We start from the raw sequence: 22,373 nt of genomic DNA on the forward strand, positions 1-22,373 counted from the left end.
TGGGTGGTCTCCATCAAATTGATTTTTCAGCAGCACAATTGATGATCATGCACCTACTACAAGCAATTAATGTGCAGCGGTACCACTGAGTAAATGTTCCCACACAATTTTCTTTTTTTACATTTTTTATCTTCATGATAGTAATATAGAGCCTAAGTCATATTGGCAGATAAGCAATTTACATATTCCTACATGCTGCTTACAGAGTTCATGCACGGGTGACTGTTTACGAAAGCAGTAAGGGAGATGGCAATGTCATTTGGGATTACAGAAGTGATAGAAGTAGTGTCTTCATTTTCAAATGTACTGCTTGTGAGTATGTTGGTGGTGGTTACTGTTGGGTGGAAAATGGTTTTGGGGATGCACTGTGATCAGGGGTGTCTTTGATTCTTTATTTTGTTGAAGGTAGGAAGTGATAATGCCACTCATAGGGGGATGTGGAGTTCGTCTTGAAGGAGGGTGGAAACGACACTTGCTTTCTTGTTTTAGACACTTAGAGGGTAATTTATTGGTGCTGCAGGTGGTTTTACTGTGAATGGCAAAGTAGAGGCTTTCGGTTAGGTAGTCTGGGTCATGCAAGCATAGATTTGTTTGAACTGTGATGGGTGCTGGCGGGTGGACACTATGCATTTGTCCGGATGTAGAAGCGACGTGGTCCTCTTTTCGTCCTCTAGAGATGGGGTGACCAGCTTCATGAGAGCAACTTTGACAGGAGCAAGAATAGTCGCAGGTAGTCCGGGGGGCAAGTCTTTGCCCGTTGCTGTGAGAGACCACCAGGGCCGGAACTGTTGTGCAGAGAGCGTGAACTGTTAAAAAATACTTTTATTGCATCAGAGGAAGCTGGTCTGATATCAGGTTGTCTGGGCTTCTTGTTAATGTGGTTGTTAGAGCATGACCCAAGTCAACATAGAAGCCCAAACATATGTATATACTGCATTTTAGACTTTACTATTTGGTATTTTTGTATACTAGAATTTAGTCCTTGTAGCGTTGACTTCCTTTTCTATACTTGTTCTCAATCCGTCTCATCACTCACTAGCTGAAGCCAACACTTGAAGAGGGGATCAGTGAGGTAAATGGGTGTTTATATTATTTTTGTAGAACTATGGAGACTGGCAATGGGGCTCTCAATGAATCGACCTCCCTCTAAACTTCACTCAGCAGCCTGGCGGTTTCCCACCTTCTTCATGAACATTCAGTTGACCCAGTTCACGAGGGAGGAAATAGGCGAGTGGGGGGGGGGGGGGAAGGGGGGGGGTTAACATGGAGGACATTTCCAAGCTAGCTCTTCTGTGAACCATCTCCAGATGAGGTAGGCAGAGGTTCCTGGTTTTTTATTCGGATTTAGTAAATGTTAATGTAAATATACTTGTAAAGCGCACTGCCGCCCCATCTCGGGGCATCCTGGCGCTGTATACCGCTGTGGAACCCATCCTGGCTTTCCCTGTGAGATGCCCCCTCCAGGGCACCCCCAAGGTGAAGCCAGGCATCCCAGTGCTAGGTTGGGGCAATTAAGCAAGCTATTGCCCAGAGTTGCAGAGTGGGACCCATGATTAGAGTAGGCACCGAGGCGAGAATTATCGAGTCCGCGGACATTGAGCCCAAGACCCTGCCGCGTCGGGAATTGAACCCTGGTCCCGGGCCTGACCTCTGCTTCAGGGTCTGCCGCTTCTAACCAGTGAGCCACACGTCTCCACTAGTGTAGTTCCGTAGCCTGTGTCACTACATACCGGTTATAATGAACCAGAAATCATTTTGGACGATCCTATCAGGATAGTGGCCCCCATGTTCATATTTAGCAGCCCCGCTAGCGTTGGCCGGGTACAGCTTACCTGTGTATGACTAAGACCTCAGCCTTACAACTCTGATTTCAAAGCCATTAAACCCTAAGCCCAGCCGCCTTGCTGCTGCAAAGCTCCTCAAAAGGCTCTTCTCTCACCCTCTTAACCATTTTTTTAATTATCTTTAAGCCCGGTGTGCCTAGAAGCCATTATTTTTGTTTAGGCAATGCTTAAAAACAGTTCATAAGTCAGCCATTGTTGGCGGCTGCTAAGGAGAAAATTCATGTTTACCTCTGCTTTCATGCACTCCTCCATTTAAAGGAAGCCAGTGGGATGTTCTCATCATGTGAGAGGAGAGCGATGGGATGTGGAGATCTGTCGAACAGGGCAAAGGTGGTCCTTCATCAGATAGCCAGCACGCCTGCCTGTTGCTTAATCGCACGCAGGTCCTTCTGTTTTTTAGAAAATACGAAATCAAGTTGGGCCGCCCTAATGTGAAAAGTGTAAAAACCCTTAAAAGAGGCGTCATTTTTCATGTGTATACTTCATGTGAAGACCTGTGCTGCAGATTCACTGGACCACAAGCACACTCTACTGGCCCGCTCCCCGGCCTTGCTCAGTAAAAGTGAATGTGTTTTGGCTGCCTCTGAGACTGGTGAGCCACCCCCTGTGCTGATCTTTGTCATCAGCCTACACAGCTTCCTTCCTGGGCTCTAAAATTATCTTTTGTGAGAGATGAACACCCCAGCTCTCCCTCCTCTGATGACAGTTCGCAGTCACGCCTTGTTTTCTCTCTGCCAAGCCAGGGAGCCGTCGGATAACTTGCCTATGAGAAAGCGTCGCAGGACTCCTCTGATCAATACACTTGAGAAATACATGACTCCAGCAGAGTGGTGTACAAAGCACGGCCCGTTCACAGGGCTGCGCGCCACAGCTCCAGCTTAAGGGGCCACTGTGAGCATGTGGGCCAGCGTGGAGCCTGAGCGCTGAAAAAGAGTGCATTGCAACAAGGGGTCATGGGCGAGCTGAAGGAATGGACCGTCAGGTACACTGGTGGTGGCTGCAGCTCGCCCGGGCTGCACTTGACGTCAGTTCTGGGCTGGGCCTCTTGGAAGCACATTGGTTGCCAATGACTTCCATCGGTGCCAGGGAGCTCTCGAAATTTTATCTTGCCTGTATCGGCAACCCTCCCCACCAAACACTGGCTAATGACTGTTTAGCACACAAGGAATTAAATGAGCCAGCCAAGACGTAGCTAGGTGGAAAAACAGTTCGCTGAAGGTTTATTTTATAAATGAAATATGCCACCGTTGTAGGTTAACTTACTGACACCTGGCTGGGGCAGGTATAAGTACCTTGCCACGGCCCACCAGGCACCAGAAGTGACGGGGGAGAGTGCAGGGCGTGAAGGACGCCCTTGGGGTCCCAACAGGTAGACCGCGAGGGGAGCGTGCCCAGAACGTGGCACTAAAGGGCTGCCCTCTTAGGAAGGTGCACTGTGCGCGACGTGGGCAGCCACATTTCTAGTGTGTATTTTAATTGTTAAAGGCAAGCGTTAACTAGCTTTTGCCAGTTTAGTACAATTTAAAACTGGCTTTGAATCACCCCTTGTGAGAGGGGTGCTGTGACAGCCAAGTGCTCTTTGTTAGGGCTGGCGTTAGCCCCACTTTTTGCCAGAGGCTGCTGGTCACTCTGAGGATTTGTGGGGCAGGCAAACACTTGCATACTCACGTCCACCCATCCACAAGCACACACACACACACACACACCCATGCATTCACAAGCACACACCTGCACATACACACACTCACTCCCTTTCATTCACAAGCAGTCTTTTGCACATACTCACAAGCATCGATCCACAAGCACCTACACACGCAAGCAATCACACCCACTCATTCACAAGAACATTCATGTCCACACTTGCGTTCACCCATTCGCAGCACATGCGACTCCAAACATTAAATAGGTCACTTATCGGATGCAATGGTGGTGGCAGGAACAGTGGATGACTGATGGGAGAAGCATGACGGTCTTAAATTTCCCAAGGCCATTGGTGGCAAAATGAGAGGCTTTTATGTTTTTGCCTAAGCCTATGCTTATCGTTGTCCTTTTGGTTTGCAACTGACAGTTTCTGGCTGTCTATTTGCTGGATTTATTTGTTTTAGGTTGTCCAGCTTGAGCTTGTCAATCCCGTTTCCCAAACTTTGTTTACTGTTTTCTTCCACAAACGCGCTTTCTCTAAACAGGCCTTTAAATCTTGTTCTCACCTTGTACAGCCAAAGCCAAATCTCAAATGTCAAGCTGTATTCCAAGGTAGCTTGGTGTTTACTTTTTCTTTCTGACTTCAAAGTGAGAGGATTTATGTGTCAATCCTGCTGAGAACCCATGTAAGGGAAGAGGTTGTAGGATGTTTTTTCCCAGCACACAACAAAAATGACCTGTGCTGATGTTTCAGAATATATCAGAATTTGTGAAAATGATGCACATTTATTTGTAATTCTGAATTGCAGTGGAAACAAATATTTTTTATTTTTTTTTGGATTTTTTTTTTATTATAAACTTTTATTGTCATTCAAGCGCAGATACACAGCAGTGTGCCTACAACCATATACGGCCGGCAGCGATACACATACATTGACACATTGGGAACTCCATCAGTTATGAGCAGAGAGAGGATAGTCAGGGGTAACCAACAGGAATACAATGAAGCAGTAGTCCAATTGTAACAGGTCTAAGCGCTAGGGAATCTGCGTTTGGGTGATGGTCATTGGCTGGCCAGTTCATGGGATAGTGCAAATAGAAACCAGGTCAACATAGCAGTAGGCAAGGGAGTACAGTCTTAATCCCACATATGATCCACTAAGGTCTCACGAATGAGGAGAAATTAAAATCACAGTGTACAGCAGGGTAACTAAGAATCGGGGCAAGAAATCGTTACAGTGGAGAAGTCCCAGTAGGCACGGACCCTCGTCTCCACCACATCTGCATATACGTATAGTCACATAAAGGAAACACAGTGATCAGGGATTAATCCTCGCATCTAACACGCCAATAACAGCATAGACATACAGCATTCCTCCCCTTCCATCCCAGTTCAAAATATGGCATATAAATCTAAACCGGTTCTGCAACTAGGGGTACATCGCCAGTGTCAATATCCCCCTCCCCCCACGTCGCAGTGGCGAGAAGGTAATACTGCATAGGACCCCAGATGTCAGCCGGCCTGGAGTTAAGAGGTAACAGTTCCGAGAATATTTCGTACTGTTCCTGACAGTATAACATGTCATGCAACCAATCTTTGAATTTAGGAGCCCGGCCCCAACCCCATCTGCATGCCAGGTGTCTCCTTGCCAGCAACAGTGCCACATTAGTATACTTCCTAACCGTCCGCGCTATCTGCGCGGTATATCCCAGTAGGAACAATTGTGGATCTAAGTCCAAAGCAACATCAATCATAAGGGAGATACCCTCACAAACCTGCGACCAATACTCCTGTACTCGTGGACAGCTCCACGCTAAATGGAAGAAATCCGCCCCTTCCTGTCCACATCTCTCGCACCTATCCGAGTCAGCTAGGCCGAATCTAACCTTCCTAACAGGTGTGTAGTACAACCTATGGAGGAACTTGTAGTGTATAACTTTGAAGCGACAGCTGGACATCACCGCTCCCGACAAGTCACAACAATACTCCCATTGTTCCTCTGTGATTTCCCTGCCAAGATCCGATGACCAATGTACCCTAGCCGGACTCTCCACAACAGGTAGTTATTCTCGCAGGCACTTATATATATTGGACACTAGGTGTGCTCCATCAGTGCTATTCAGCACAACTGTAAGTGGGGCTACGCTGGGGGGTTCACGAGGATACTCGGGTAATAAGGCTCTTAGGCCTTCTCGCAGTCGTAGGTAATAGAATAATTCCAAACATTCGTTGGAATCCTCCCTCTTGAAGGAGCGCCACCTGTGGATGATAAGACAGTGGCATTCGAGCTGTATACAGTAACGGGGTCTGCAAACGTCTCCCTATTCTATGCCATGCATCCCTCGTACAGGTCACTGTATTAGAGTGCATATCCAGTTCCGATGTGGGGGCATGAACCACTCCAACCAGCGGCAGTGGGTGAGCTATCCAGTCTTCCGCCGCTACCTGCGGCATGAAGGCAGTCGGTTTCATCCAATAATATAGGTAGTGCGCCTGAGCGCTCAAATAGTATACCTCGAAGTCGGGCACGTCGAAACCTCCCTTCCGATAAGGTTGTGTCATGACCGCCCAGCGGAGTCGTGCCTGCCTGCCCCCCCATACTACTCGTATAAGTTCAGAGCGCAAGGTTTTGAAGAAAAATGCGCCTGGATGATAAGGAATATTGAGGAACAGATATAGGAAACGCGGCAAGACCACCATTTTTATGAGGGAAATTCTCGCCGCCATCGACAAGGGCAGTTTAATCCATCGAGTCACTGAATCCGCCAGCTTGGTGATAGCCACTCCGTAGTTCATTCGCAACGTGTCCCCCTTGTCTCTTGTAGTTCATTCGCAACGTGTCCCCCTTGTCTCTTGATATTTGTATCCCCAGGTAGCGCAGCTCAGAGGTGCACCACTCGAGAGGGTACTCCAGTGGGAATTCCGATACAGCTGGCGTCAGAGGGAAGAGTTGGGATTTACCCCAGTTAATAGAGACGCCGGAGAGGCCTCCAAAGGCAACAAACTCCCGCAGCAGTGCATTTAAGTTAGAACGGGGGTCTTTAACATACAAAGTGACATCATCGGCATATAGTGAGACGGAAAGTTGGCGTTGAAAGTAATTAAAAGCGCTGGCTTTGTGAAGTTGTCGGATTCGACAGGCCAGCGGCTCTATCGCCACAGCGAAGAGCAGAGGGGAGAGGGGACACCCCTGACGGGTACCCCTTGTTATTGCAAAAGTGTCAGTTAGTCGGCCGTTCGCAAGCACTCTCGCCATTGGAGCCGTGTATAGCAACCGCACCCAATTGACAAAGATCGGGGGAAACCCCATCCTCTGCAAGACCGTGAATAGGAACCCCCACTCCACAGAATCGAAAGCTTTCGACGCATCTAAAAAAACTGCGGCAAAGGGGATCTCAGGGTGAACCGTTTGAATCAAGGAGAAAACAGTACGGAGGTTGTGTGAGGTAGATCTCGTAGGGACAAATCCGGACTGACCAGGCAAGATGAGTGTGGTCATGAGTAAGGAGAGTCTCGTTGCGAGCACCTTAGCCAGAATTTTGGCGTCGCAGTTCAATAGCGACAGTGGGCGATACGAGTCACAGTGTGTAGCATTACAAGTAAAGACGTGATGATGACCTCTCGCATGGACCTCGGAAGTACACCCACCTCTAAGGCATCTTCAAACACCTCCCGCAACACTGGTGCCATGACATCTACATAACATTTATAAAATTCTGCGGGAAGACCATCATGACCCGGCGCCTTCCTGTTGCCCAAGGACATAATGGCATCCCGCACCTCATCCAACTCGAGTGGTGCCCCCAGAAATTGTCTGTGGGCGTCGCTTATCCAGCAGAGTGCGATATCCCCCAGATAGCTATCCAGGTCAAAGTACCCAGTCGCCCGTGATGTATAAATTTGTTCATAGTGTGTTTGGAGCGTGCTCAGAATTCCAGCAGAATCTCTGTGTACCTCCCCATCCACTGCGGTCAGTTCCAAGATAGCATTCGAGCCTCGTGCCACCCAGTCTCCCTCCCTCATTGTAAGCGCGGGCCCGCCAGTACTTCCCTTTGAACCGCACCTCCCTCTGCGCCTCCGCCTCATACTCCGACAACTTAGCCCTGAACTCACGCTGCACCTCTCCAGCCGCCCCCTGTACCATGCAGTCCTCCAGTGCCTTCAGGTCCTCCTCCAACCTGTGGAGCGTGCGCTGTATGTCTCTCAGTACCCCTGAGCTCTTAGCAATGCACCATCCCCTCACCGTAACCTTAAAAGCTTCCCAAATTGTGTCTACACTATCCACAGTATCTTTGTTCCGGGGAAAAAACTCTTCTATGTCGGTCCTAAGTTCTTCTCGGAAGACAGTATCTACCAGAATGCTAGGGTGCAATCGCCAAGGCGGTCGTGGTTTATTAAATCCGGGCATATCTAAAGTCATTAGAACAGGGCAATGGTCAGAATGTGTTCTGGGCAAATGTTGAGAACGCAAAACATTTGGTGCTAGATTCATGGACACAAAGATATAATCGATTCTGGCCCACGTTCCAGTGTATGATGTGTAGTGTGTGCCATCCAGCAGATCAGGATGTAGGTGTCTCCAACTATCGATCAACCCCCCCTCTTCAACTATCCCTTGAAGGGAAACTCTCGCCTTGGTATGGTATGTTGAGCAACCGTCTGCTCTATCCAATCTCGGGTTCAGAGCAATGTTAAAGTCTCCACCCCATATCAGATACCTGGAACCCACATCCAGTATTACTCCCCAGAGCAGCGTGAAAAAATGGGGATCATCAACATTAAGGGCATAACAATTGGCAATGGTAATCGTTTCCCCACCCAACCTCCCCCACACAATTACATATCTCCCCTCCTTATCAACATGCTGACCCTGCAGTGTGAACGGGAGAGCCCCGTGTATAAGAATGGCAGTACCCCTGGCGTATGAGGAGTAGTTTGAGAAAACCCTCACGCCTGCCCATCTCGTGCCAAATGCAGAATCAGCTGACGGGGGGTTGTGAGTTTCTTGTAGCATAACCACCTGCACATTATGTCTATCCCAATACGCCAATAGCTGTCTACGTTTTCGTGCATCCTGTAGTCCACGCACATTTCATGATATGAAATTACATTGGTTAACAATCCCTGCACCCGTTGTTGTCAGTTTTATCCTGCTTTAAGAAAGTACAATGCATCACCCACATCATCAGTATATCGCGATCAATAGTCCCTCCCACATCACACCAGTGTACCGCTGTGTCTGCTTGCTTGTGTATTTCACACTCAACCAACTCACGTAACTCCCATGCATTCCCCACCCACCTCCCACAGAAGCATCCCCAACTCGCCAGTTTCGTCATCCACCCTCCCCCACCCCGATTCTCTCAACAACTGAGGGTGAAAACATACCCTACAACAACAGTAACCGCATGGGTAATACCCGCTAGGTAGCATTCCAGGTGGCGACACATCACCCCCTCTTCTCCTCCAACTCCCAATGGCGGCACTCACCCAACTAGAGGGAGAGAGGGGGGTACCTGGCGACGAGGATCGAAATCAGCTTTTCTCGGGCTATAGCCCCCACCCACCTTAAAGTTAAGGAGAAATAGAGGACAACGACCACAGCCATCGCCATGAATCAGTCCACAAGCCAGTACTCACATACAGGAACCAGATTGATATCAAAAGTTTCAAGAACCGTGAGTTCACTGTTCCTCGTCCTCCATATGGTCGTTTCTGCGATCAGGCTCAGCCATCCCATCTCTATTCTGGTGCGCCGTACGTTTAAAGTGTTTGATGAAGTCCTCAACTTGCTGCGGTTTCGTAAAAAACTTTTGCCGCCCCTGATAAGTGATCCGCAGTCTAGCCGGATAGAGCAAGGCGTAGTCCACTTGAAGAGTACGGAGTTTTGCTTTAACATCCAAGAACTTGCGCCGCTCCTCCTGGACCATGGGCGTAAAATCAGGATACATCGTAAAATTGTTACCATCATAGGCAAGTGTGTTGGAGGTTCGAGCCGCCCGCAATGCAGTGTCTCTGTCCCTATAGTTTAGCAGACGGGCTATGATAGGTCTCGGTTTCATGCCCGGCTTGGGTACCGGTCCCAGGGATCTATGCGCCCTCTCTACTATGAACTGGGGGGAGAACGCTTCCGAGCCTACTGCAGCCAACAGAAGTTTTTCCACATATTCCTCCATTTTACCCACGTTGGTCGTTCCGGAATTCCTACTATGCGTATGTTATTACGCCGGCCTCTCGCCTCCAAATCCTCGTTCTTGGCCGCTATAGTGCGCAGTAGGTCATCCATCCGAGTAAGTCGCGTCGTATGCTGTCCTGAGGTATCCTCGACATCCGAAACCCGCTGTTCCACCTCCTTTAGCCTCCCCTCGTGAACATCCAGCTTGTGGACTACAGCATCCATCCGGGACGACATTCTGTCCACCTTTTCCGCAATGGTCGCGAATCCCTGGCGCATCTCACGAAGGATTTCCTGGACATCCGTAGAGGTGGTCGCCTGGCTATCGGTAGGACTGCTAGTCTCTATCAGCTTCTGTTGTTCCTGGCTGGTGCGCGTCGTCTTCTTTGTGGCATCAAACGTGAGCTCCGGTTGTCGCGCATCAGGCCGACCCATCTTCGCCACCCAGCAAGTCCAAGCAACACAGATCGCGATGTATCGGGTAGCAGGTCCACCTCGTATATGCAAGCTCGTTGGTCAAAACCGCCGTAGTGTCCCCATCGCCCAGACGAACGCCAGCAGGGATCGGCACCTGCGTGGGGTGCGGGTGTCCGGTGAAGGCAGGTGTATGTCGCCTCCCCCGGTCGCAGATCGCCCTTCTGATTCAGATCTGGGAATATTCCAGTGGCTCCACGACGCACCCGACCCACCGTGCACCAACTATGAGCAGGACAATGAGGCTGCAGCTTTCCCTGGGCTATTGCTCGCTATTCAGGAGTGCAGATCAGTCGGCAGTATCAAGCAGTTCTCCCATTCGGGTGTTAGATATGTAGGTGTGAGGTCTCCGGGACGCAGGATGCGATCAATAATCACCGCAGCACGGAAGTTCGCTGGATCACTCCCCTGTTGTATTTGCCTAGTGCAACGCAGCAGTTATGCCTCCAAGGATGGCGAAAGACAGCCTCCCCCAAGCGTCCGGTACACCAAGTGTATGCATTCGCTATACCCGCCGCTGTAGGTCTTCACCTCAGGGTATAAACAGTGCCAGTAGTGAGCGAGGGAGAGGGGAATGCCCCGTGCAGCAGCAAGAGAGGAGTATTATGTCACCGGCAATGCCCGCAGCCCCGGACTCCTTCCAGCGCTTCCCGCTCCACGTCCCTCGTAGGCGAGGACAGAAAGAATATGGAATAAGCAAATGGCGGGCTCACCAGCCGGCGACAAGTCCCTCAGCAGCCTCCAATTGTACACAGTATCAGCGCTCAGTCAAGCGCACTCAGCGAGTTCCTCTATGCACTGAGGACAGGTTAATTAGGGTCCCCTGGAGGCTCCGTAGGCAGTGGAAACCCGCTCCAGAAATGGCCGCCACTCCCGATGGTCTGGGCCCGGCAAAGGCAGCGCTCGGCAGAGATCAGACTGTCCAAAAAGCAAACAACATGCTGTGAGTACCTCAGTGGACCATCGGGTCAGGGCTGCAACCCTTCAGGACTCAGATCGCCGCCGCAAGGAAAGGATCACCGATGTCGTCTTCCGCCGCCGCCGCTCCGTGGCTCGCCGAGAAGTTCGCGCCATTCAGGGCCCAGCTGCCATCACCAGAGCCTCGGCCTCGCGTCTACCGGCAAGCCGTCCGGCCGCGCTGAGTCTTCCAGCAGTCTGGGTCGCCGGAAACGGGGGAGCCTCCACCAGCCGCAGGCAACGAGCGATCAGCACCAAAATTATACCGGAGTCGCTGCACAGCCCCTTTAACAGATGGGAGCAGTTTCAGCCCGAACAGTAACTGCGAAGAGGATTAATTAGAGGATTAATGTCGCCAGGATGTGAGAGCCTCACGAGAAGGCGTCCATACACAAGTGCGCCACCTAGCGCCCCCCCAGTGGAAACAAATATTTGAATGTGATCAAAGCACATCAATATACTAGGTTATGACATTTACACACGTCTTATGTGTGCATTAAAACCATATTTCGGTACAAATGTAATGGTCATTTCAATTGAAAATATCTTGTCTGTAATGACAATGCGCTACCATACCATGCATACTCCATGCCACTCCACTCCCTTCTACTCTATGGCAAGCCACTCCACTCTACAACATGCTGCTCCATCCCCTTCTACTCTATGCCACACCACTCCACTCCATTCTATGACCATCGAGTCCACTCTTCGACATGCCACTCTACTCCATGACACTCCAATCTACCCTGCTCACTCACCAATACAATACACCAGTCCACTCACCTCCACTCCACACCACTTACCCCACTCCACTCTACCCTACACCAATCTACCCCACTCCACCCCAATCTACCCCACTCCACTTCGCTAAAATCACTGTCAACTCCACTCCAAACTACCCCACTCGACTCCACTCTACTCTGCCTCACTCCACTCACCTCTACCCCACTCCACTACAATCTACCCCACCTCAATTTATACCACCCCACTTCAATCTACCCAATCTACCCCACTACACTCTACCCCAATTTGCTCCACTACGATCCAGTTTACCCCACTCCACTTTACCAGTCTACCCCTCTTCATTCCAATCTACTCCCCTCAAATCCAATTTACTCATCTCCATTGCAATCTACTCCGCTCAATCTAACCCAGGCAACCCCACCCCGCCAATCTACCCCACTCCACCCCCTCTACTGCACTGTACACAAATCTACCCATCTCTGCTCCAATCTTCCCCACTCCACTCCAATCCACCCACTCAAATCAGTTCCAGTCCACTTCCCTCCACTCTACCCAAATCCAACCCATTCCACTCCAGTCTACCCCATTCCACTCTACTGCACTCCAATCTACCCCAGCCCAATTTACCCCTCTCCAGTCCAATTTCCCCACTCCACTCCAATCTCCACTCCAATCTATCCAACTCCTCTCCACTCTAACATGCCCCACAATCTATCCCACTCCACCACAATCTGCCCCTCTCCTATCTACCACTGGATCCCCCACTCCAATCATACCAATCTGCCCCACTCTTCTGTCTACCCCACTCAAATCTACCCAACTCCACTCCAATCCAACCCACTCCATCACAATCCACCCCATCCCAATCTACCCTACTCCAATCTACCCCTTCCCGATCTACCCAGCTCCAATATAGCCCACTTCAGTGTACTCCTTTTACTTCACTCAAATTTCCCCACTTTAACCCATTCTGTCTCACTCCTATTTACCCCACTCCAATCTATCGCTCCATTCCAATCTACCCAATTCTAATCCACACAATCTACCCCACTCCACTCCACCCTAATCTACTCGTCCACTCCACTCTACTCCACTCAAATCCATTCTTCTCCAGTCTGTCTCACTGCTCTTTAATCTTTACTCCATTCCAATCTATCCACTCCACCCCACTCCACTCTAATCTATCCCATTCAAGTCCAATCTACCCTACGCTAATCTATACTATCTACCCCTCTCCACTCCACCCTAATCTACTTGTCCACTCCACTCCACTCCAATCTAATCCCACTCTTCTCCATTCTTTCCCAATCTTTCTCACTGCACACCAATTTAGACTGCATTCCAGTCCATCCAACTCCACCCCACTCCAATCTACCCTGCTCCACTCTACCCAAATCTACCCCACTCCAATCTATCCACTCCAATTCACACAATCTACCCCACTCCACTCTACCTCAATTACCACACTCCATTCTCCTCTACCTAATCCACTTCATTCTAATCTACCACATACCATTCAAATCTACCCCTTCCAGGCAATTCCATCCCATTCCACCCCACTCCAATCTACCCCACTCCATCCCAAAGTATCCTGTTCTAATCTTCCCCACTCCAAACTATCCCAATATACCTCCACTCTATTCCATGTAACCCTGCTATAATCAATCCAGTCTACTCCACTCCATTCCAGTCTACCCCACTCCACCCCAATCCACCCCACTCTTCCCCAATGTACCCCACTCCACTGCAGACTACCCCAATATATCCACTCCACTCTACCACAATCTACCCTACCCATATCTGCCCCACTCAAATCAACCCTACTCTAATCTAGCCCAATTTACTCTACTCCAGTCTACCCCACTCCACCCCAGTCTACCACACTCCACCCCAGCCGACCCCAATTCAATCTACCATGCTAATCTAACCAAGACCTCCACTCCAATCTACCTCACTTCAATGTACCTCACTTCAATCTACCACAATTTACCCCACGCCAATCTACCCCACTCCATTCTACCCCACTTCACTCTACACCAATCTGCCACACTCCACTCTACACCAGTCTGCCCCATTTCACGCTACCCCACTCCAATCTACCCACCCTACCTTTCTCAATGGCACTAACATTTAGACATGCTGAATAGCAGCCACAATAGTGTAAAACATGGCTAAAACACCTTGCCAAAGCCACCAGCTCTTGCATAGGTGAGACTTATTGGCTTATCAAATGCTTGTTTCTTTTTGGAGGTAGAGAAGGGCAGAAGTGCTCACAGGCAGTGCTCATCACCAAGCCCCACCCTCTGCAAGGTCACGTCACCTCCTCACACAGTGAACACATTTGAAGTTAGCAGGTCTGTTTCTGGTATTTGTGTAGAGCAAGTGGGACACTCTTGTGGCCCTGCTGCTCTTGTGGGGTGTCTCAGTTGTGAACTGCCCTGCCATTGTGGGCTCTCTAAGATTCTTTTGAATGTGCAGTCTCAGCTAAATGAGGGTGCGTTTCCGTGTAGCTACGGAAGGTTTGGAAACCAAGGGTGGAGTTACTTAGATAGCTGGTCACCACATGTACAGATCAGCATACACAGCATGCAGTCACTGTTGTGTATAATGAACCTCATGCATGTGCTCATGTGCTGGTAGTACTGAAAAGTGTAGAGGTAGGAAGATCAGGTTTTGAAAACCATGAACAGGGACCTTCCACAAACATAAAAAGAAGTAGGACTACAATTTTGCATCGGCCAATGGGTACTGAATTACTTAACTGGCAAGGCTGCCAATTTTGAAAGCACAGACAGCGATGCTTTAATGGGAATTAAATGCATCGTGTGCATACAGTATCACATGTCTTAATTAAATTGCTTTAAGCCAAGGGCCGGTAATTAATTCTGCACTGAAGCAAATTAAAATTCCCTTCCTCTTGTTTTCTGGACTCTTTCTGAAAACCAGTACTTGTGCTAAATTTACTGAAATAAGCCACGACTGATGGTGGAAAATGGGACTGTCCTTGAAAATCTGTGATACCGGGTCACCCTATGCGGGGATGAGATGTATATGTGTGGTGTTCAGAGTGACATGTTACCAGAAGGTTAACTGGTTGACTAATGACATTTGTAGCACTCGCACTGACGAGAGGTCTTTTAGTGTTAGTGTCCCCGGATTGTGTGGTGGATGTGCATGTGGAAGAGGGTGGAGATCAGGATAGCGTGTTGCATGTAGTCATGCGCAGCCGGTACAGGTAAGAGAGGTGGCGCAGTGGTGGTGGTGGGGGGGGGAGTGGACAGATGACGGAACAGGGAAAATACAATTTAAAAAAAATGTAATCACTTACCTTGCGCTCGCCCCATCGCAGAGTTGGCGATGCAGTGAGTGAAAGGTTGGTGGTTTTATTATTTTTTACATTTTATATTTTCCCTATTCCGTCATCTGTTGACTTGCCCCTGCCTTCCCCACTGCTCTTACCTGTACAGGCCGCCTGAGCCTGCATGTAGTTTAATTAGCATAGAACAGGATGGGAGGGTCTGTTGTGTGTGTTGTGCAAATAGTGATACGCCAGTGGTCGGCTGTCTGTGGAGAAAACTATTCTAGAACCATGTGCGCAGTGGTGAATGAGGAGAACTGCTGAGTCATATGACTGTTTACATCAACCACTAGGGTGAAAAGTGTTGCTTTCAAGAGTGCTTGGCGGTGGTATTACCTTGATGATTGAGTCATGGTGTTTAGTCATTTGTGCATAGCTTCTGTTTAATGCTGTTTAGGAGAAGGGCAATGCTTTTCGTATTTCGACTTTGCGTTGTTGATGCGCCTAGTGTTTTCTGTTATGCTGGCTCTAGTGTATGTTGTATAATTAGTTCAGTGGGGCATATTTTGAAGTTTACAGCGAGGACATCAGCAGAATATTTATTTCATTTGCTCCAGGCATTATTTGCTGAAGTTAGAAAGTTACTGGAAATTCTTGAGCATGAAAAGGCAAAAGTCAAACGGCATGTGGATGTGGTGAAACTCAAAAGTACCCATTTGCCAAAAGGTTTGACTTTTATACAGTTATAAATTGTGGCTTGGTAAATGAGACCCACTTCCTTTCTGGCATAGTGAGGTTGTTGGCATCAGGAACATCCTATGACCTGCATACACAAGGCCACAAAATATACAGAGTTGCTACATATATCATGCGTAAAGAATAATCAAAACCCAAAACCTAAAAACAATGGGGTGGCTTTAGTAGTATTCAATACAATATAGAAAGAGCTGAGAATATATTATAGCCCTGGAAAGACTCTGCTGAGCACGGTTTATATACCACTGTCTTACAGAAGTCATGTAGAATCAGTAATAAACTAAGAAACATTTCCAGGTGTATTTATGTAGCACGTAATGGTGCTATGTGTAGTGTGTACTTAGCACTCCCAGTTTTGCCAGGTGAAAGGTAAGAGGTAAATAACCTAAAATGATTTTTTTGACAATCACACACTGGTAAAGAGGGTTCTAATCCCTTGGCTCCCCTTGAAGAATAGATGATATCAATCTCTCTGAATTACATTTCCCCCTCCCTTTTCTTCCCTTATCCACAAAACCACTTGGTTTTGTGTTGGGTTCTCCCAAAATTATGAAATCCACATTGACAGGACTTCAAAATCACACCAGTTTTCATGGCATTTGCACCTGACAATATTGAGCCAGACATACCAGATTTTTAAACCATTGTACCTTGATCCCATTTAATTTTTAGGCGGAGCCTAACAGATGGTGCAGCTGTCTTTTTTGATTAAGCTCTATTGTGGACCTACCAGACCTATTGCTTACCATTGGTTGGCTACATTGTCACTCTCATTTCTTTGCTTCTTATTTGATGGTTTGCCTTGTCTGTCCTGTTCCATCTTGTGTTTGTCCCTCTCCTGAAGCATAGCTTCTTTAGCGTCCTCTTAAGTTGGCTCAGTTATGTCCTTCCACTGTTTACTTTTAGAGACCTGCTTTTTGTCTTTTTCATTAAGCACTCCGTGAAAGGCCATGTGTTTTCCACCTCTCTCCCTCTTGTATTTCCCATGAATGTCATCAAAGCTCTGTGGTTCTCTCACCTATACTCCTCCTCCTCACGTGTGCTGTTCTCTCTCTTGATTGTGTCTTATTTGCTCTCCATGTTGTTGTCACCCTTATATACTGCTTGCTCTTGTGTGTTTCCCCCACTGCCAAGTCCGCTGTGTTCTTCTCTCTCTGTCTCCACTTCAAATTGTGCTTGTCCCCCACATTGCTCTCTCCCCCAATCCATGTGTTGCCCTATCCCTCATTTGCTGTTTAAACTCCCTCTGCGGCCGCCCACCCTCCCACTCACTGCATCTTTCTACCCGCATTCCTTTTTTCTTTAATTTTGCACAAAGCAATAGTCAGTGTTTTAGTTACTGATCTAAGTGGTATCCGCCATCTTGGATGGGAAAATAGAAAACAAAGAAAATGGAAAATGCCTCATTCCTCTGACCCATGCTTGTATTCTGCTTGTGTTCTGATGCTTGCTCATGCTAGCCAAAGACATGACTGGTCACATTATCATCCATTGTTTTCTATTTTGTTTAAAAAAAATGTTTTACTGATGTTGCACAGCATCGGCAATGGGTATTTCGTTTTCCTTCTGATGCTCTACAGCATCAGAAAAAAGCCATTGTCTAAGCTAATGGGTTCCAGAGATGCGACCTATTGGCAATCCCAATGCTTGTTGAGTGTGGAGAATCCCTATTCTCTTGCCTCCACTCCTGCTTCAACTGCCCCATAAAGAACCTCCTTCATCTGGCTGTCCAATTAAGATTGGGAGTCTAGGAAATGTAACCCCACCCCATGTGTTTATTTACCTCCTAAAGCTTTAAATTAAACTCGAGTGTATACATTTCAAGGTCATTAGATTCAAATCCAAGATTGTGCAATACCTTGTGGTAAATCCTCCCATCTCTGGAATGTTAGCTTTATCCAGTGGAAGGCGTTGCCTCAGTCTTGTTTCTTTCTCTTCAGCTAATTACTGTTTAAGCATGACAGAGCAAACCACTTAGTTCACCATCTCCATTGTATGCTATGGGGCGGGGCCATGGCCAGGCACGTTGCACAGAGCCCACCAAACGCCATGTGCAACGTATTCAGTGGCACAGAAGCTGGTAAAGTGCCTGAGGTTGGGTGCAGGCCTCACAGCCAACCCCCACTGCGTGTGGTGAAAAGTAATGCACATCAAGAGTTGCGTGCTCTGGAGGCTGGGTGCTGATCTGGCTGAAGGCCATATATAGACAGGCTGATTTGGATGCAGTGAAGGTCAGTCATTGTGGTCAGGTCACACAGGAAGAGGCAAACCGCACAGCCAGTTGGCATGTGCTATGAGGGATGGGCATAAAGGAGGCAGGACAAACAGAGCTTGGCCACAGGCCACGCCCTGATGTGACCCCTCTTTGAGGGGCCGAAGGTGGGCACAGTAGGCATTGGACACAAGAAATAGGTCTGAAATATATCATCAAACCCTTGACCCTCAAATTCACTGAAATCACTTTGTTAATGGTAAGTCATAGTTTCTTCTGCTAATGACAATTGTAAGTCATGGGTTACATGGCAGGCTGTGAGTTATGGCTTTCTTAGCCAACCATAACTGCCCAATTTAATGGATTTATCAGTTATTCAGAACTGTAACGCCTGAAGTGGGCGGACCCATTGCCCCATGCTGAAGGCTGTTGTGTATGGAAGCAATATGTAAATGACACTCGCACACACCAATGGTTGTAAAGGTCTGACCAAAAGCCTTCTGTCGGTATTTACATGTATCTTTTTCAGTTTTGTTTAATAACTTATGAGCAGAGAAACCATAACTTACCTTTAGCAACCCTTCTTCCCCATGGAATTTAAACACGGTAGCTAGACAGACAGGCAGGCAGACAGGATATTTCTTTCTCTTAACTCCTAACACATTGCTCTACAAGTAAAGTTTGAAACATAAAATTGGAGTCTTTTATTAAATCGCATTATTCTAGCTAGATAAATAGCAGTACACACGCACAGACTCTCTCTCTCTCTCTCTCTCTCTCTCTCTCTCTCTCTCTCTCTCTCGTTCTCTTGTTCTCTTTCTCTCTTACCACTAATCTTTCTGTTCGTCTTGGAGAATACAGCCAAAAGGGGAGTGTAGGATTTGACCTCAGACGTATTGGGTCGACAAGCGACAAATGTAGCGTCATGGAGTTATAGAGTATTGTTAAATCAAAGCCTGCGCTGTAATTCCGATGATCATAAGCTAGTCCAGGGCTACCCTTTTCGGGCCATTGAGTCAGGATACCTACTGATTGCAGGCAGCAGACGCAGGGCAGGCCTTGTGCTATGTCAACAGATTCGGTTACCACCTCAAGTCAGTCGCTTTGAACTTCAGACGGGATTTCAAGGGGGAGGGTGGGAGGGCAAAGTAATTAAATGGCCGCACCAGTCTCCATGGCTGGTGTGTAATAAAAACAAATCTCTGTCTTACTGTAAGAGCCTTCTCACTGCAGAACGTTTCTTATGGCTGAAACTCTACTCTGTGCAGCGGTGGCGTGCAGTCATAATGTACACTTAAATTTGCACTCTCTCGATTTGTTCCAGATGTGCTTGGCTCAGAGGTCTTTTACTGTTTTTGTGAGTGACAACACAACCCTCTTGATGACTACACAGCCAAAACAAACCCCAAAAGGACAAGATTCAGGACTCGGGGAGGGGAAGGTGGTCTGGGCGGCAGGGGCAAGAATAGGACCTGTTGGAGGCGATGGTTCAAACCAATGGAGATTGTAGCTAAGGACTTCCGTTGACTGAAAGACCTTCCGTGCGAGACCAATGTGGACAGCGTGGGCCGGTCTGTGCTGTCGACTCTGGAATAAATGCCCTTTCAGCGCATGTGAGAGGAGCATACTGTACATATATTTGACAAAGTGAAGGACAATGTATCTCACTGCAGTTTGTTTAGAGGGGAGACATCAAGCTGTATTTATCGTAATGCTGCTGCCAGTCTGCTATTGTTGTAAAAACACACATACAACTACAAAGAGCATGGAGGAAACTGTTTCACAATGTAGCCCTGTGCTAAAATGTACCGCCTCTTTGCCTATAGTACCCTTGGGTCAAATTATAGAACTCCTTGAAGGGTTGTGGCCTTGACTTAAGAAATAAAAGGAATGCATGTGTTCTCTAGTTAGTGTGAAATGTATAAGGTGCACAGTGGCACTGGAGAGTACATCCTGCCAGTAAAAGCTGAGATGTAGCTGTCATGTGAGAGGCAGTCAGATAAGTTGTAGCATAGAATGACAATCCTAGAGAATCTGTGGACCCTGGTTGCTGTGCAACCACAGCAGGATGCTATTTATGAAGGCAGTAGAGAGGATAACTTCTTCATTCTAGAGGTAATAATATGATCCAAAAGTCTCGAATTTAAGGATCAGGCAGTAAGAGATGTCTATAGTATTATTGCATCACTTGAAGACTTAGGGACGGATTTACCAAAGTTTTGTGTCACGCTTGCCTCACAAGGGCGACGCAAAACCTAGATGAGATTTACCAAGCCACGCATGGCCTCCTTGTGTGGCCCTGCGTGGCTTGCTAAATCTGGAGTGACGCAAGGCAGCATAAGTCGCTGCCTTGCATTACTCTACATGGTGGGGGCGTTACATGGATGGTGCGTGGGTGTTCACACTCATCCACTCATGTATTCTGAGGAATTCCCAGATTTACCAACACTAGTAGTCCTGGGAATGCGTCAAAATTGTACGCCTTCCCACCAGAGTCACAAGAAGGAGATTCTGCACCACACTTAGAAAGAGGAATATGCCTCTAAGGATTGTTTTTGTGCAGGAAAGTGTCCCTTCCTGCACAAAAACAATCCTGCCTTTAATTCAGGCACCCTTGCTCCACGGTGCAAGGGTGCCTGCACTGACGCTAAGCTGCTGATTGGGCACCAAGGACGTAATGCGCCATACCTTGATAGATATGGCACATTCTTGCCCACTCCCTTTCGCGCAGAACAAAAGAATAATACATCTGCCCCTTAGAGTACAAAAGTCCAAGTATGGAAGTAAATAAAAATGTAAATGTTGGAATTTATAAAGCGCACAGCTACCTCCACCGGAGGTGTCCCGGCGCTGTCCGTATACCGCTTAGGAACCCTTCCTGGCTTTCCTGGGAAATGTCCACTCCTGGGAACCCCCCAGGTGCAGCCAGGCATCCCAGCGCTTTTGGAGACTAAGTAAGCTATTGCCCAGAGTTGCAGCATGGGACCCATGATCAGAACAGGTACTGAGACAAGAATATCCAGTCAGGGGAATTAACGAGTCAGAGACCTGCCGAGGCAGGAATTGAACCCTGGTCCCTGGCCAGAGCTCTGCATCAAGGTCTGCCTGCTCTAACCATTGAGCCACACTTCTCCACAGTCGGGATAGAACCAACAACACAATAGTTTATTTTCTATTTTTAGCAGTTTGAGCTTGGTAGTACTTTTGGATTTTCAAGAGAGATTTGTGGGGTTCCTATCGTACATAGAACAGGCCCCAAAACACAGCTACTGCCTTAGGGATTCTTGGGATGAAGCCAGGAAGTGATGCAAACATTTGGTTCCAAAATATTAAATGGTGAAAAAAGCTGAAATTCCGAATAAAAGTAGGAAAATCATATAAAGCAATGTCCTACAGACAACAGCATTATTGCCTGCATTACCTCTCTGTTAAAAAAAATGGGAAATGAGAATTGAATTTCTATTAAGCTTCATAGCGCTCCCTTGCCCCCCTCAGGGTAGTGTTCACACGGGGAGCAGCTCCAAAGTGCATCTGCCTGCACTGTAACACATTACTTGCCGCCTTACCTACTTGCATCTCAGATAGCACATTGATTCGTTTGGCTTGTACCGAGCAGAAATGGATACAAAAAATCTGAACCAATGTTTGTGACAAGTTCCAAAAGTGATTATAAACTTGAAAACATGTTTAACTATTTGTATTGCCTGATCATGATCATATTATGGTGCATAAAGTATGCCATGTTTTACAATACCTTTTGTTTTGTCTGTTTTTATCTGTTGAAAAACTGTTTTTGCATGTGAATTACGGATCTTCTATGCATTGCACCCTACATGTGCTCACATTCACAAACTGAAATGTACTGTATTTGATGCAAATTTGAAGGTGATGATCAGAGAATTAGAACCCCCTTATTACAGCTGCTGAGCAAAATCCAGGCACAACACTCCCCTGGGCAAATGTGGTTGGCTGCTATTGGCTAGGTATTTGCTCCCGATTACCAAATTTCTTCTGTACAGTTGCTAATAATTTTGAATAGCAGTGTTGACTACTAGTTTTACCACACTGAATTGTATTGCCCTTTATTCACTGTTTCACATGCTTGAATTACTCCAGGGTAGAAACACCGTTTTGCGTTCTATTCCATGGTGCAATCAGCACTCGTTTTTCGTTATACTTCAAACTTAGGGCCTGAATTGGAGTTTGGTGGACAGGATACTCGATCACAAATATGATGGATATCGCAAGTGCACTAAGACCTGTGGCACTTG

At 47.6% G+C, this 22,373-nt stretch overlaps 1 protein-coding gene across 5 annotated transcripts in view; it reads left to right on the top strand.

Annotated features, from left to right (window-relative positions):
* NFATC1 (nuclear factor of activated T cells 1) overlaps positions 1–22,373 on the top strand; it is a 401,790-nt gene that overhangs the window by 232,165 nt on the left and 147,252 nt on the right. The window contains exon 9 of one of the 5 annotated variants that reach the window (XM_078687574.1): positions 19,427–21,855. The exons of the other annotated variants lie outside the window; for them this stretch is intronic. Coding sequence (XP_078543700.1) covers positions 19,427–19,467 — 41 coding nt within the window. The 3' untranslated portion in view covers positions 19,468–21,855. Of the gene's footprint in view, positions 1–19,426; positions 21,856–22,373 lie in introns of those variants that run through there. 5 annotated transcript variants of the gene reach the window in all.

Source organism: Lissotriton helveticus, chromosome 4_1 (assembly GCF_964261635.1).
Source record: "Lissotriton helveticus chromosome 4_1, aLisHel1.1, whole genome shotgun sequence".
NCBI lineage: Eukaryota > Metazoa > Chordata > Amphibia > Caudata > Salamandridae > Lissotriton > Lissotriton helveticus.